Consider the following 16,653-nt stretch of genomic DNA (forward strand, 5'->3'; position numbering starts at 1 on the left):
AAAACCACGCCGTGCGGGTTTGTGGGAAATGTAGTTCTTCAAAATCAGAAAGCGAGAAATAGTTTGCGCCCATTAGTTGCTAAGACATCAAAAGGCAGAAGCGGCTCTAGGGCAAGGAGAGGAAATCAGGATTGGACACCATGAAATAATAATAGTCACAAAATTCTGACAAATTATGGAGGGAGCTACCAAACGGAAATCAAATCAGTTCTGCAAACTGCCAGGTGTTTGCAACACTTGCCTTGCTAGTTTGTCCCCTTGCACAGCAGAACTGGCAATCAAAAAACAAAAGTGAGAACGTTGACTTTAGGTATATGACACAGAGATTTTGTGGACAACAAGCCACTCAAAAATATGAGAATATCCTATTAAAACAACTGGCATATTAAAATATTCCCATAGTCTATTGTAAATCGTGTTCATTAGGAACCAAAAGTTTATTTTTTTATTGTTTGTTTATGTAAATATTTATTTGCAACCATAGATGTTAGGTGAACACATATGAAATTACAACAACCATATTAGTTCAACAGATTTCCCTCCCCCCATAATTAACAGCACTTATTTGTCAAAATGTGCTTTGCATCTTCCTTTGCAGCCATAGCAAACAATGCAAATTTTTTCATTATGCTTGTCTTCATCAGACAATAAGATATCAATCAGTCAGAATAGACCTGGAAGGGACCTTCAAGGTCTTCTAGTCCAACCCCCTGCTAAAGCAGGAGACCCTGTACCATTTCAGACAAGTGATTCTCCAGTCTGTTCTTAAAACCTCCAGTAATGAAACACGCACAACTTCTGGAGGGAAGCTGTTCCACTGGTTAATTGTTCTCGCTGTTCCAAAGTTTCTCCTTAATTCCAGGTTGATTCTCTCCTTGATTAGTTTCCATCTCTTTTCCTGTCCACAAGTGCTTTGGAAGTAGGTTGACCCCCTCCACTTTGTGGCAGCTCTCAAATACTGGAATACTGCTATCCTTTGCCCCCTATCCCTTCTTTTTTCCAGACTAGCCAAACCCAAATTCTGCAACCGGTCTTGATGTTTCAGTCTCCAATCCTTTAATCATCTTAGTTGCTCTTTGCTCTTTTTCCAGTTTCAACATCTTCTTTGTCATGTGGTGAGGAAAACGGGATGCAGTATACCTGGTGTGTTCTTACTAAAGCTTTATAAAATGGTAGTAATAATTCACATGATTTTTATTCTATGCCTCTGTTTATGCAACTGTGGGAAACCCATCCCCAAGAATGAAATATTTTTAGAAATATTAAAAAGGCAGAATACTATATTTCTCTAAATGAGAAATGGAAAAACAAGCTCGTAAAAGACAGAAGGTAATCTCCCTGCCCCCAAGCAAAAAAATGGAGGTGGCCCTGTTCTCATATCTTTCAGCCCTACATAGAAAACTCCACAAAGCAGATCACACTGTCTCAAATGCTGCCTCCATCCATTTGAACCAGGGAATTGGTAGAAAGCCATCATAGCAAACAGAATGGACCACACCTTCCCAAGGCCTTACCACCAAGCCAAGACTAACTTCATCTAGCAGACATGAAAGAGAGGACCCTTAGATGGACCAGTGAAGACTAAAAGATTTTCTTCAATCCCTAGAAGACATCTGGAAAGACTATGGGGGGAAGGGGGGAAATTCATTGTAAGGTTTTCTTTGTTGCCTCATTTATGTTGTAATCAGTTAAATGGATTCATGGAGGGATGGCATTTGGGAGTGGTTGGCACAAGAAGTTCTGAACACCTTCAATTTCTGTCTGATGGGAAGAAATTTTGTCCAGGATGTTTATATTGCCTGTCTTGTAGAAGTAGCTACACACACATACACACCACTCAGAATCAGACTGAGACTATGCCCTTCACCTACCTCCACATAAAAGTTTCCCCTAGGCTGGTTCTTCCTCTGTGGCACTAAGGCCCAAGCAAACATACCTCCCTGCCAATTCCCTGGGGGAGAGGGCATGCCCCCTCAAGCAATTCACTCACTGAAGAAGTAACAGAAAAGAGATCTCCAAACCTCAAGCCCTGATTGTGACTCACAAATGATGCTGCACAGTTGCCCAGTAAGGCTGAATATGTTGCAACTGGTAATCTCATTAGTAGGAGTCCCAGAGCTCATTGTGCACAATTTCAAAATACTAAATAGCTTGGATTGCACACTGGCTAACCTCAATTTGTCCTCACAAACCGTCGATGCACTAAACTAAGAGCTAAGGCAGGTCCAGGAAGCAACCCTTGGAAATGGGCAGCCAGTAGTTATGTATTAAAGCAAAACCATGGCTGTGAAGAATTGTGGGGCTTGTGCTTGCTTCAAACGTGACTGGAAGCTCACAGAAAGTGACATCAAATCTCTGAAAATAATTGGCATAGAAAATTGGATACTGTAAATTTCTTTCCAGAACTTTTGCCCTGGCTGCTAGACCTTTTGATGAACTCTTCTATTCCCTAATCTAAGTCATTTATGAAGATGTTGAAGAGTACTGTGCCTAAGACAGAACCTTGTGGTACCCCACTGCTTACCATGTTTCTAATAAAATAAGGCTGGGCCGTATTTTTTTTGAGCCCCCCAAAAATGGCTAGGCCGTTTTTTGGAGGGTGACAATTCCCCCCCACATGCACCCCCACCTAGAGTGCCCCACGTACACACACCTCTCCACGAGGCCGCTTCTATCGGCTGGTAAAAGCGCCCCAAGGGCAGAGTCACCAGCTGCTTCTATTGGCCAATAGAAGCAGCTGGTGGCGAGGCATGGCTATGCATCGGGTTCCCAACTGCAAACTCAATCGCGTGCATATACCATTGTCAGAGTAAATATCAGATCCCAAGATTCCTGCTGCATTTCTGCTTCCCGAGCCAGCCGCTCTTCTTCATCCCCTCAGGTAGCCCTATTTCTCCCCACCCCTGATTTCCCACTGCAACCACTTAGACATAATGGGTTGCAGAGTGTCGCTAAAGAAGCTGATTCCACCTATCGCCTGCGACGCATGGTTCTGGGCCCCTCTGCTTAGGCTGCCAACTAAGGGGCCTCGCAGTTTATTCAATTGCTCAATTGGTTTCAAAGGGAGGTTGGGGGGATCTTTGTGCCCCTTGCCATTCACTAGTGTCTTCGAGGGGGAAGGTATGCTTTGAGGGGGAACACAGAGATTGCTGTCTGTAAAACTGCGAGCTAAACAGCCTACTTTTATCCTACCTTCTTCTCGAGGTTTTGCTTGCAGCCTGACCACTGACAGGTGGTTGAGTCCAGCTTCAGCTCTCCCTTGTGTGGTTGGTGGGGTATTTTGGCATCTCTTTTCAGACAGTACAAGGGCGAGGGTAATCCACAAATATAGTTTTGGCTTCTGCAAAGACATTGTAGTGTGTGGCGTGGTTTGCGCAAATACAGTACCTACCTTGCCCCATTTGTCCGTAGAATAAGACGATACACATCTCTTAAATCTCCAATTCCTAGATATTCCAGGACATTAAAATAACTTAAATATTACAATATTCATAGACAAAGGAAGGAGGGGTGTTTGTGTGTGTGTTACTTTTCCCCAGAGTCCAAATAATCGCAAGTCCAATATTTATTTGTATTTTATTCTACCCTTCCTCTAAAAGGGGGGGGGGACTTCATTCTTCTTTAATTAATAATTTTCAAACAAAAAGTAAGATAGAATAGTTGTGCTGTCCCAGCCAGCCTATGGGAATTGGATAGGCAAATTTCTGCGTTTAGCCTCAAGTCTCCAGACTTCGCTACGCAACCTCTCTAGTGCTTCCTTGTGGAGCATGCAACACTAGCAGGCATATTTCTGGGTGTAGACTGGATCAAAGTCATTCAAGAGACTTTGTGGCCAAGCACAAAGTTGAACTACTAAGCTGCCCCTGATCTACTGACAGGATTGCTCACCCCATATTTAGGCATGTATATATTTCATTCCTATTGCATGCCTGGTTGGATCCTTTAATTACTGTACTGTAATCTAATTTCCATAACATTTAACTGTCAATGTAATGCTTGCATTTGCACAATGTACTAACTTTAATGTTCTAACTTTGCTTCTTTTTATTATTTACCCTGTTAGGCAACTTAGTTGACTTCTTGGTTAACTTATAATTTAATATATTGAGCAATCCAAGAAAATAGACTACAGTACAGTAATTCCGTAACAAAGCTAGGTGTGCTGTGCAAGCACAAGGATAAAATTCAAGGATATCTGCAGTTATTTGTTGTGCAATTATTCTGCCTTTTAAGTGAATATCTAGATTTCATCATACTTAGCTCATCAATCTATATCTTCTGCTTCTCTGTTTTTTTCTACAATAACAAAAATCCATTGAAAAATGATAGGTGAAATAACTGCAGTGTGTTTCTGACTAGCAGCATTAGCCACTCTTTTAAATTTTAAAAGATCCAACCAGGCATGCAATAGGAATGAAATACTGTATATACATGCCTAAATATGGGGTGAGCAATCACACTTGGCCAATAAAGTATTCTATTCTGTTTTGTTCTGTTCTATTCTGTTCTATTCTTATTCTTTGTGCTTAGCCACAAAGTCTCTTGAATGACTTTGATCCATGCACTATTCTATCTTACTTTTTGTTTGAAAATTATTAATTAAAGAAGAATGCAGAACCCCCTCCCCCTTTTGGAGGAAGGGTAGAATAAAATGCAAATAAATATTGGACTTGCGATTATTTGGACTCTGGGGAAAAGTAACACACACGCAAACACCACCACCCCTTCCTTTGTCTATGAATATTGTAATATTTACGTTATTTTAATGTCCTGGAATATCTAGGAATGAGGGATTTAAGAGATGTGCATCATCTTATTCTACTGGCAAACTACAGGAATGGGGCAAGGTAGGTACCGTATTTGCGCAAACCATGCTGCACACTACAATGTCTGTGAAGAAGCCAAAACTATATTTGTGGATTACCCTCGCCTTTGTACTGTCTGAAAAGAGACATCAAAATACCCCACCAACCACACAAGGGAGAGCTGAAGCTGGACTCAACCACCTGTCAGTGGTCGGGCTGCAAGCAAAACCTCGAGAAGAAGATAGGGTAAAGGCAGGCTGCTTAGCTGGCAGTTTTACAGACAGCAATCTCCACGTTTTCCCTCAAAGCGTACCTCCCCCCTCAAAGACGCTAGTGGATGGCAAGGGGCACAAAGATCCCCCCCCAACCTCCCTTTGAAACCAATTGAGCAATTGAATAAACCGCGAGTTCCCTTAGTTGGCAGCCTAAGCAGAGGGGCCTGGAACCGCTCGTCGCAGGTGATAAGTGGAATCAGCTTCTTTAGCGATCCTCCTGCAACCCATTCTGTCCAAGTGGTTGCAGTGGGAAATCAGGGGTGGGGGAAAATAGGGCTATCTGAGGGGACGAAGAAGAGTGGCTGGCTCGGGAAGCAGAAATGCAGCAGGAATCTTGGGATCTGATATTTACTCTGACAATGGTATATGCACGCGATTGAGTTTGCAGTTGGGAACCCAATGTGTAGCCATGCCTCGCCACCAGCCACTTCTATTGGCCGATAGAAACGGCTGGTGACTCTGCCCTCAGGGAGCTTCTATCGGCCAATAGAAGCTGCCTCGTGGTGAGGAGATTCTGCCCGTGGGGTGCTTCTATCGGCCGATAGAGGCGAGTCTGCCCATGGGGTGCTCTAGCTGAGGCTACCTGCCGGGGGCTCCTAAAGGCAAGTTCCCCCCCCCACCCTTCCCCCCCATTTCTCTTCACTTCGTATAGTTCAAGCGATGTGAGAAATGGTGGGGAATGCATGGTTTAAATAGGCCTAAATTTTGGGGGAGGGGCTTAATTTCACCTCATGCTTATAAAACATGCTGGGCTTTCCTATTTGGGGGGGGCATATTGTTGGAGAAACACGGTACTTCCCTCCATGTAGAAGTAGTACCATTAACAATGATTCCTGTATAGTTTGTCAGACAGTTACAAGTCCGTCTGGTGGTGGTGATCTCTATTCCACATTTTTCTAGTAATTCGTGGTCTACTTTGTCAAATCTTATGTCCACAGCATTTTGCTGGTCTACTAATTTAGTCACTGTCAAAAAATGAAATAAGATTGATTTAGCATGATTTTTTTTTAACAAACTCATGCTGGCTTGTTTCTAGATGTTCACAGAACTTTTCTTCTGGATTACACTGATTCAATTGGGATAACAAGGGTGTAATAAATCTAGCTCTGGGTTCCTGATAAAAGATTGCAATGTAATAAGTAATTATAGTCAAATTTTGTAAGTTATTACAAATGCATAAATTGTGTGTAGTTGGTAATCCTTTGCACCTTCTATCCAAAGAGGCTGTTGTCATTGTTTGAAAGCAAAGTTCTGTAGAGAAGTGGGATGTAACAGACTGTAAATAGCATATTAGTTGCCCATTTTAAAAAAATTGGTACCACATAGCTAACTTAAACTTACATAACTGCTCTGTATTGTGTCTAAAATCTTTTTAAAAATAAGTAGTCGCTCAATAATGTAGGTTTTTTTTATCCATACGTCATTTAACAGCTTATAACAGTAATTTAGAGTATTGTACCAAGGCAAGAGTTTAATCATCTAAAAATGCCAAAGATTAGACAAAGTTCCAGGTCTAATGTCTTCATAACCTTTTATTTCATTCCTCACTTCACCAGTCCTCACAGAGATAGATATGTGTGGGTCAAATAAAGCTAGCAGTCTGTAGTTAGGACATAGGGTAGCCATCATATCCCTCACTGTTTAGCTGGAAGCCCATTAATCCCATTATAGGGTACAGGTGGTAACCTGAATATTATCTGTACTGTCAGACAAATTATGACAAGAGTAAGTATTCTGCAATGTATTCTTTTCCTTGCTGGTGATGGTGCGTGTTGATCCCTGTCATTCTGAGAGGCAGCTTCTCTTCTAGAAACCTAGAAATGTTGCAATGATTGCAGTGCAAACAGTGTGACATAGTGTAATGCTTGAACCAGGCCCAAACTTAGAGATGAACATATTGCTTGAAGGCCTAATGGGTAAAGAAACAGAAAGCTAGCAGATACTATGCACTTATCACTACTTCACGTTTTTTCATCCAACAGACATATATAGATGTTGAATGATACTAAGGATATTAAAACACTGCTTATCTGCAGAAAACCATTTTGCACTAGAAGTAGTGTCATTTCCAAACATTATCCTGAAGTCTCATTGAAATGGAGATAGAAAATCTGTTTAATTTTTAAGTTAATATTGTTATCTTAATCAGAATATGATTTGGTGATGAGACAGCTGTGTAAGATACAGTTTGACAGTTTCTCCTATAATGCATTCATATTACATAAAAATTGCCGTTTGTCTTTATTATGCAATTATTTATTTATTTATTATGCAATTATTTATTTAAATTATATGAATAAAGATATACAAAAATTGTATGCACAGTTCCATATCAGGTGTAAAAGGTTAGGTGTTCCACGAAGAATCCAAAATTGGTTGTGCAACTTTTGTGAGAGAATCCAGCAGCTGATAATAGGAGTATTTTAGATCATATTCCATATCATACCAATAATTCACTGAGGAAGAAAGAAAAAGTTTTTTAATACTATTAATAGTATTCTTACCCCATAATTTAAGCTTTTTTAATGAACTTTGTGATTCAATGCAAATTAAAAACCAACATACAGGTAACCTGCATTTTCTACCCTTAATATTACCAATTCTCAACCCAACACTGGGTTTTTAGAGATTCTGTTATTGGAACCTTGGAAAGAAGTAATCCAATTGTTCTGCCCATTATAAATAAATCCAGCCAAATGATTTCAACAGTTCTGCTTCAATAAACAACTGTATAACTAGCATTAGTTACTACATGGCTATAGTGGCATTCTCATATAGTATTTTCAAATGTAATCCAGTTTTATGTATTTTTCATGGAAACATAATTTATGTGGGGGGTTTTTTAAGGTGGGTGTGAAGTGGAGAGATATCATATAGAATCCACTGGGAAGGCGGTTTTCACATGGACATAAGCAAGCTAGTCCTTGCTGAACTAAATTAATTAGTGCAATTTCTACAGCTAAGCAATATGATTTGTAAAGAGCAATGTTATGTGACCTCATCCCCTAACAACCACAATTCCAACAGTCCTCATTGCTGTTGTTAAGTGAGAACCCCCTTGCAATTTCCTGCCAGCTTCCAACAAGCAAAGTTAATGGGAAAGCTGGCAGGAAGTACCAAATCCCAGGCAAGCTGGTAAGCAGGCACCTGGCACCTGAGAACAGCTTCTCAGTTCGAAGTTCTCACAACAACTCAACACCTGGTGATTGGCCCGCTTCGGACTGAGCAGTGGGAAGGTTTTTGATAAACAACTTTTTTTAACCAAACATTTTAGCGTGGGAACTTTAGATCCTGCCTATTCTCTTTGCTATCACCTTCTCGCAATAAAAGTTCCTTTTGAAATGCTACCTGTTTCAAGAGTTCTGCTTCCTTGAGGGGACCGCTGAGGCAAGATCTTACACCTGGTTTATGATCACATGATCACAAGAGTGTGGAGATGACCAATCATAAGTTCCACTAGTTCAGCATTACAGGAACTTCAAACAGACACTGAAGGAATGGTCATTAATCAAAGACTACTTACAGCCTATATGCAATTCTTACTTTGATTTGCAGCAGAGAAACTGTTAAACTGTCAAAATATAGTGGTAGAATTTGAACTTTCCAATTAAAATACAACATTATTTTCAGATCTCATCTGTTCAAAGGCTGGCTTGGATCCTGAGTTGCCTTCCATAAAATAAATATTATTTCAAGCGGAAGTTCCAACTACTAGAAGAAGATATAGTTTTTAGCAATTCTTTCTTTTGTTATCTCTCAAGGTCACCGAAGACTCCCTCTAACATGTCTGTCTGCAAAACTATGAGTAGAATTTGAATGAGTGAATCTACGATCTATGCCTACAAAAGTGGTTTATTTTGAAATAATCACAGTATCTCTCCTGCCAGGTAAGGTCCCTACGCTCATCTAACTCTCCTACTCTTGTTTTTAAGATTCTTTAAGCATCTTGTTTTTTATAGATACTTTCGGTTTTAATACATATGTCTTATATATATCATCTGGGTTTTTCCTTTTTTTTTTTTCCTTCTGTGAAATTCTGGTATATTTTCTATGTATTTAAATTGCCTGCATCCCATCCTTTTTATACTGGCCTATGATAGTAATAAAGATTTGATTTGATATTTTGGAAGACATTGAATACAATCTAACTGAAGACAGAAGAAGGAAATCATTTACATATTGACGGAGAAATCTGGTGAGTTGTAGCTATTATAAATTAAAAGATACTTTTTGGCATTTTTCTTACCTGCTATACAGCCATGTGATTGCTGAACATGATGGAACCAAAGAGAAGGAAGATACAACATTTCACCAGACTTCACAGTACATCTTAAAGGCTTTGCCTGAGTGTATTCTGGGTATTGTTTCAGATCTGGACTTAAAGGATCTAAAGGGATCCAGGGTACCTTTGTGGATGAAAGGTTAATATGATATTAATAGCTATTAATAAGATAATTATTTCTTCCAGAATTGAATCTTTTTTTTTCTTTTTAAGAGAAATATTTGAAAAGCACTGAAAATAGAATCCTTCACAATTATTAAACAATACAGCCAATATCAAAGGATTTTTTTAAAAAGCAATTAGTGTGGAGAAGTGACAGAGTTCCAGAAGGGCAGCCATCACTGCCACCCTCCACTGATCTGGGCTTTATGGCAGAATGGCTAGATGGAAGCCTCTCCTCAATGCAAAGCACTTGAAAGCCCGTTTGGAGTGTTTTAAAAAAAAAAACAACACCCAAAGGACACTCAGGCTGTGAGGAACAAGATTTTCTGGTTTACCTTCTCTGCCGTTTTATCTTCCAGAATATCAAATGATCCATCTTCTGAGATGTGGTAAGTTGCTGGTGGATATAACTCTGGAACATAAAGTACAGATAGAAGTATATTGTTTACAATTAACTCTGCAATTCCCACACTGTGTATGTACCACAGCACCTCAGGGCAATGTGGCAAACTCACAGGAGCACCGTGGGGTATTTTACCACTTAATACAGATTGTTACCCTTAAAACAGATTGTTTTACTGGAATATTTTTTCCAGAAATCTGAACTTGAATTTATATAAAGCCGGTGTGTGTGGGGGGATGTATTTATGTATGTATTTATTTATATAAATATTTAAAAAACATATATAAGTCCACATTTAAACATCTGATGTAATATTGAAGACAAATTAGGCATTTTCCCCTTCAAAGTTAACAGCAATTTTTTTGCCCCTTTTTACGACCTTTCTTGACACAGCTGTTAAGGAAACCATTGCAGTGAACTGTGTTACAGTTGTTACATTAATCTGGCTTCCCTCTTGACTTTGCTTTTGTAAGGTCGCAAAAGGTGATCACATGATCTTAGAAAACTACAGCTATCATAAATATATACCAGTTGCCAAGCATCCAAATATGGATCACATGACCCACAAGGATGTTACAATGGTTGTGTAAAAGCTGTCATAAATCACATTTTTTCAGTACTGTTGTAACTTCGAATGATCACTGCACAAATGGCTGTAAGTCGACCTGTAATGTTTTCCTTGTCTCACTACAGTTAACATCTCCTGGATCCGTGATGGCAAACCTATGGCACGCGTGCCACAGGTGGTACGCAGAGCCATTTGTGCTGGAATGCAAGCCGCAGGCAAATTTACCTCAATGCGCATGCGCGTGCCTCAGAGCTGATTTTTGGCTGGTTTGGGGCCTTTTACGGCCTCCTGGAGGCTTGAGAAAAGCCTCTGCAGGCTGAATAGGCTTGTTTCATCACTTCCTGTTACGAAACGGCCCTATTCGGCCTGCAGAGGCTTTTTTCAAGCCTCTGGGAGGCCGAAAAAGGCCTCAAATCAGCCGAAATTCAGCTGTGAGGTGCAGTGCAGGTAAGGGTGGTGGTGGTGGGGGGATTGCATGCACCTGTGGAGGGGGCATGGGGGAGCGCACATTGCCTTCTGGTGCTGGCACGCGAGCGCCAGTGCACATGCACAATTTTTGGCACAGGAGCCCAAAAAAGGTTAGCCACCAGTGTCCTGGGTGAACAAGAAGCCAAAGCAACAGAAGAGGGAAGGGCCAAAAGGTACCAAAAGGATCTCATGTTCTTATCCCCTAAGTGTCTCATAAACCTCAGCTGTATCTACCAAATGTGCACCTGTGTTGTATTGTGATTATCCATGCTTTGCTTATATATTTTTTTAAAAAATCCCTGCAGCATAGCAAAATATTAGGGAAGTTGAAGCCTGGGGATTTTTTTTTAATGACTCACAAAATATCAACATCATGTAGCTGACACCATTCCTATCCATTTCTCAAAATACCTACCATATGGGATGAAGGGACGGTCACTGGGCGGATGTAACAAAAAATGTTTTTCTCCAGAAATCACGCAGTACAAGTTTTCATAGTGGTCTTTGTGTACTAAGATTGGGGGGAGAAAAATGAAAGACTGGGAAAAGGAAGAGGGAATGGTCATTTGTTACCTCCATAATAAACATAGCACAAAAATAAAGCACAAGTATGAATTTGTAAGTGGGTTAGTTTTTTTATTTTGCTATCCACCGATCATTTAAAATACTGATTATAATAATATTCAGCAATCGGGACTTGAAAAAAAAACAACTCAGCAGGTTTCTAGGTAAGCCTTTCGTCACGCAATTGCTCTGCCTGATTCCTAGAATTGAGTCCAAGCATCATTGCCTGTTATTTGTCTTCTGATCACCCCTCCCACCCACTTTCTTCCCTCCAAAATTCTGTCCAGATGAAGTAACTGCAACATAGGTTCAGTTATAATAACAGTTAGGAGTAAGGAAGATATTTCAAATATTGTTCCCCAAAAGTAGGAATTTTCCTTTATTTTTAAAAAAGGTGTTTTGGTGCTCAAATTTGCCTACCAATTATGAATTGCAGCAGAGAATGTCTATGGAGATTGTCAGTCATCCAGGTCAAGGTTGCACCAAAGGTGCTTTTTCAAGAGGCAACTACACTTTCTGTTTGTTTTTTTTAATCCAAGAAGCAAAACGTCTTCAAAGAAAAACCAGAAAGTCCAGTTGCCTCTTGAAAAAGCACCTTTGGTGCAGCAGTGAATGCACTGATCTCATACATACATGAAGTCACTGCAGAAGATTCTCCCAGCCAGAAATTCACAGCATCGGGCTTCTTTCCTATTTAAAAAAAAAAGTCAAATCAGAAAAAGGTCTGAATTCTTTTTTTTTGTTGAAACAAATTTTATTAATTTAAAGAATTTTATTTTCACTCAGTCAATTAGCAGCCTTTCTTAACATCCTTTCTGAATAAATCTGGAAGAAACAACTGTTAATGCCTCAGAAATATATATTATCGCTATTATGCACAAGGATGAATAAGTGCTTTCCCAATGAAAGCAGCTGACAACAGAGGCTCATTTCCATTCTGGTTTTTTTTTTTCTCCTCCCTAGCATTTTCCTGAAAGTGCAGGATCTGCTATTTTCAGATCTCCCAAGTGTGGCTGAGAGAGTAATTGTCCCAAGGTCAGCCAACTTTCATGACTAAGGCAGGACCAGAATTCATAGTCTCCTGGTTTCTGGCCTGGTGCTTTAGATCAAACTGTCTTTCTCATGTTCATTCTCTTCTGATTTTAAAATTCAATAGAATCAAACTCTAGGAATTGGAAGATATCTAATAAAACATCTAATGCAATCTTCTGCAGTAGCCACCCACCAAGAAATTCAATCGCTAATCTAGGCAGACAGTTCCGCTGCTTAAGAGTTTTTATCAGCAGGAAATTTCTTCTAGTATTCTGCAAGATTGGCAACACCCAGATGTAATTATTTAAATAGATTTCACTGTCAGCATTATAGTTTTAAAAAAAAACCCAATCTAACAACTTGGGATAATTGAACCTATATCCTCTGTAAACTTCTAGAATAGGTTTTGGTTTGGGAGAAGGGAGAAATAAACTATTTTTTTTCTAGATAATAACGGAAGAACCAAATACCACATTAACTCACATACCAGCAACACTTCACCATCATATAAACTAAATATGGGAACTAGACTGAAGCCAATGGTTTTACCTCTAAACTAGGTAAATATATTCAAGGAATTGTTGAATATAGTTAGGGATGTCAAAGAATTCTGATAATACAAGTAAAATATAGAAAACACCTACACAAACACTTGCAGCATTTAATGAACTCTGCAGGTTGATGAAATTATGCAATACGATTAATTATTTCTAATTTTATTTTATTGTATTATACCACTTAACATATTATCCTTAGATCTTCAAAATTTCTGCTCGTTTTCTGCAAGCACCTACTAAAAAACAGTAATTCACAGGTTTAATACCAACATCTCCAGGGGACATTGAGAACTTCATGGGAAACAACTCCACCTATTGGTGCAAATATATCTATAAAAATGGACATTGCACAAAGTCGAAAACTTCAACTCATGGTGGTTGCAATTGCAGGATCAAAGTCATGCCCCTTTTTCTGTATGCACATTTTAAAATGCACATTTTAAAATGTAACATGGCTTCCACTGAATGATTACAGCTTCTGTTGGACTTTTTCACACTGCCCCATAGCGTACCCTTATGTCACTCCTATAAATGGGAAGCACAATTTGTGGTTTTAGGGCTTTCTTGAAACTCTTAAAAAACTTTGGGCTAGCCTGCATGTGTTTGATAAATTAAACATTTGATTTTTAATTTATGACACACAGAATAACATTAACTGCATTAAAATACTTCTGCTAAAGTCTTGACAGGCAATATTTACTACACCACTCAAAGGCTCTTGGTCATTCTGACCAACAACATCAAAAGGCATATAACTTATTATTTATATGCGAACTACATGCACAATAATAAAACTATCAATTTTGACTGCATCTTCTCCATGAACAAAGTAAACTTGGAGCATTCCAAAGCCAGAAAGCAGTTGTCTACTATAGTGCCAATTCTGGAATATTAGGATTTTAATATTTACCCAGTGCTTCGCTCATCCAAGGTATCTCAGGCTCCACATCACCTATAAGTTCAGGAAATTCCTCAGTCAGGTTTGAACACTGTTTCTGCACATAGAACACCCCTGGAGAAGTTATCTTCTTTTCCAAAATGTCCAAAAAAGCACTGAAAGGCATATGACGCTCCTCTGGCATAACAAACCAGTCCTGATAAACCGCATCAGCATAACCATTGGGGGTTACTGCCACACTCACCAGCTTGGAGCCCATTATTTGCCTGCAACAAAAATATCACAAGAGATTTATCCTTGTGCAAGAAACAGATTTATGTCAGTCACAATGTTTTAGGCAAAAGTGGATGAACACGCTCAGATGCGCTGGAAACCTCCTCATCAAGACATCATATGAGGTGTGTGGATATAAATAGATACGGTAGATAGATAAATAGACACACAGACAGGCAGAAAGACAGACAGACACCATAGATCAAGGTTCTTAAAACTTGGCAAGTTTAAGACTTGTGGATTTCAACTCCCAGAATTCCTGAGCTAACATGACTGGAGGAGGAATTCTGGGAATTGAAGTCCACAAGTCTTAAAGCTGTCAAATATGAAGACCCCTGCCATAGAGGTATGATAGATGATAGATGGGTGGGTGGGTGGGTGGATGTAGGTGTGGGGGGGGGGTACACACATACATTTACACATATCCCATCTTTATTACTTGTAGCCTCCTACCTCAAGTAACCCAAGGTCCACTTCTTCAGAGCCGGCCAGTGGTGGAAAGCATTTCGGATTATACATGGTTTGTTTGGGCAGATCCATTCCCGGTAGAATTCCAGGGGAGGTGGAAGAATATCAAGGTATGGCACTGATTCTGACCAACACAACTCTATTCGCACAGGGGGGCGAAAATATATGAACACTGCAATCATTTTAGGGATTGACAACTCTGCCTAAAGTTTTCTCGGAGCAGTTATAATTCTGTCATTCTTCCCAGAAGATTCGGTAACAGACCGAGGAGTAGAATAATTCATATATACTGTACTCAATATTTTTGCTGTGCAAGCTGGGACTGCCGAGTGCCACAAGTGAACAGGCCTAGGCTTTTGGGAATGTTGTGCCCCATCTTCCTAGCTACATTTCTACCAACAGCCTCCATATGACACCTCATTGTCACTACTTCGTTACAGAATGTACAGCATTTTGTGCAGCCAGATCTCCCAATTTTGGAAAGTAGCAAACACATTGGTTTGGAAATCGGAATTTTAAGATCGCCAGGGTTATGACAATCGACTTGGGGCATTACCAACTTTGCAATGCAAATATCCAGATGTTCCCTAGATCAGGGGTCTCCAACCTTGGCAACTTTAAGACTTGTGGACTTCAACTCCCAGAGTTCTGGGAGTTGAAGTCCACAAGTCTTAAAGTTGCCAAGGTTAGAGACTTCTGCCCTAGATGGCAGCAAAACTATGCCAGCTTTTTTATTTAGGGGGGCGGGTTAGCGGGAGGGGGGTTTGCAGGTTTCCAGGGCAGAGGAGGGCCATCCCGCGATCTTTGGACCGCCTTAACACAGAACCCAATCGGCGAGACAAATTCTGCTATGACGCCCCTAAATCCTAAAACCTCCCCCTGTAAAAAAGAAAAAAGAAAAAAAAGAATGTGGTCTGCAATATTCAGCACGATACTAAATTACTATCGTTCTCTTTTCCTCCGGTAATTCTTAGTCCATAAATGGATTGTATATATACTCTTATTTCCATTTATGCACTGGTAGAAGCAGAGAGGGGTTAGCTTTCGCTGTCTCTAACGTGCCTCTGATCACAGACACACAGGCCGCTCACCCCGGGCTTCGGTGGGGAAATCAGCCAAACAACGCTTCATCGCTTGCAGCATCCCAACTTCCCTTTCAGGCTCCGCCATCGGGAGTGGGGGAGTCTTATCTGCGCGTGCGCAACGACGACCGGCCTTAGGCCACGCCCCTTCCAGGCTCCACTTTCTCCCTCCGCCGGGGAAGACGCTGAACGCGCCTCCCAGCTCCGTCACACACACCCGTCCCCCAAGTCGACTTCAGCGGCTGGTTGCGGGGCAGAAGGCAAAGCTTCTCAGACCGTCTTGAGCGGTTTCTCTGGAGGAAAAAGTGTTAAAGAAACCCCAGCGGCGCCACAAAACTTACGAGTCTCACACACACAATAAAAAGTGTCCAAAATTGTGTTGGATATCAGGTTCTGCAGTTAGGAGAAGACAGAAGAGTCTTTCACCCTAGAGATGCCTCATCGCACAAGCACATCCCAGCTGGAAAAATTCTAACTAGGTTTCACTTGTGGGCAGAAAAATGCCCAAAGCAAGCCACAGTATACTAATACTGGTTCAAAGGATGTAGTTTCCGCTCACTCCCAAATCAAAGTTAAAGAATATAATCATTAAAATATGCTTTTTGACAACCCAGTTAAAATGCTGTCATCCCAATCCAGACCACAAATTCAACTGTGATTAAGGAGTATATGTCTCATTTAGTTTACCTTAATCACAGTGCATAATCCTGCCAAGTCCAGACTCATAGCAGTTATTTGTGAAGCAGCATTTCTGCTGTCCCCCATTTCTATTTATTGTTGGTGCTATTATTTCACTTTTTATATTTATCAGATGTG

At 40.3% G+C, this 16,653-nt stretch overlaps 1 protein-coding gene across 1 annotated transcript; it reads right to left on the reverse strand.

Moving 5' to 3' along the window:
• Window positions 1-7,317: 7,317 nt before the first annotated feature.
• On the reverse strand, window positions 7,318-15,944 carry JMJD7 (jumonji domain containing 7). The gene is made up of 8 exons (XM_026664611.2): window positions 15,847-15,944; window positions 14,741-14,894; window positions 14,027-14,280; window positions 12,161-12,217; window positions 11,379-11,474; window positions 9,860-9,936; window positions 9,327-9,486; window positions 7,318-7,536 (listed from the first exon to the last, which is right to left on the reverse strand). Exons 1-8 carry the CDS (start codon window positions 15,923-15,925, stop codon window positions 7,427-7,429), a joined length of 987 nt encoding a protein of 328 aa, XP_026520396.1. The 5' UTR covers window positions 15,926-15,944; the 3' UTR covers window positions 7,318-7,426.
• Window positions 15,945-16,653: the final 709 nt, after the last annotated feature.

The sequence above is a fragment of the Notechis scutatus genome, chromosome 1 (assembly GCF_049901735.1).
Source record: "Notechis scutatus isolate UNSWTSFEM ecotype Mainland chromosome 1, rNotScu1.2, whole genome shotgun sequence".
Taxonomy (NCBI): Eukaryota; Metazoa; Chordata; class Lepidosauria; order Squamata; family Elapidae; genus Notechis; species Notechis scutatus.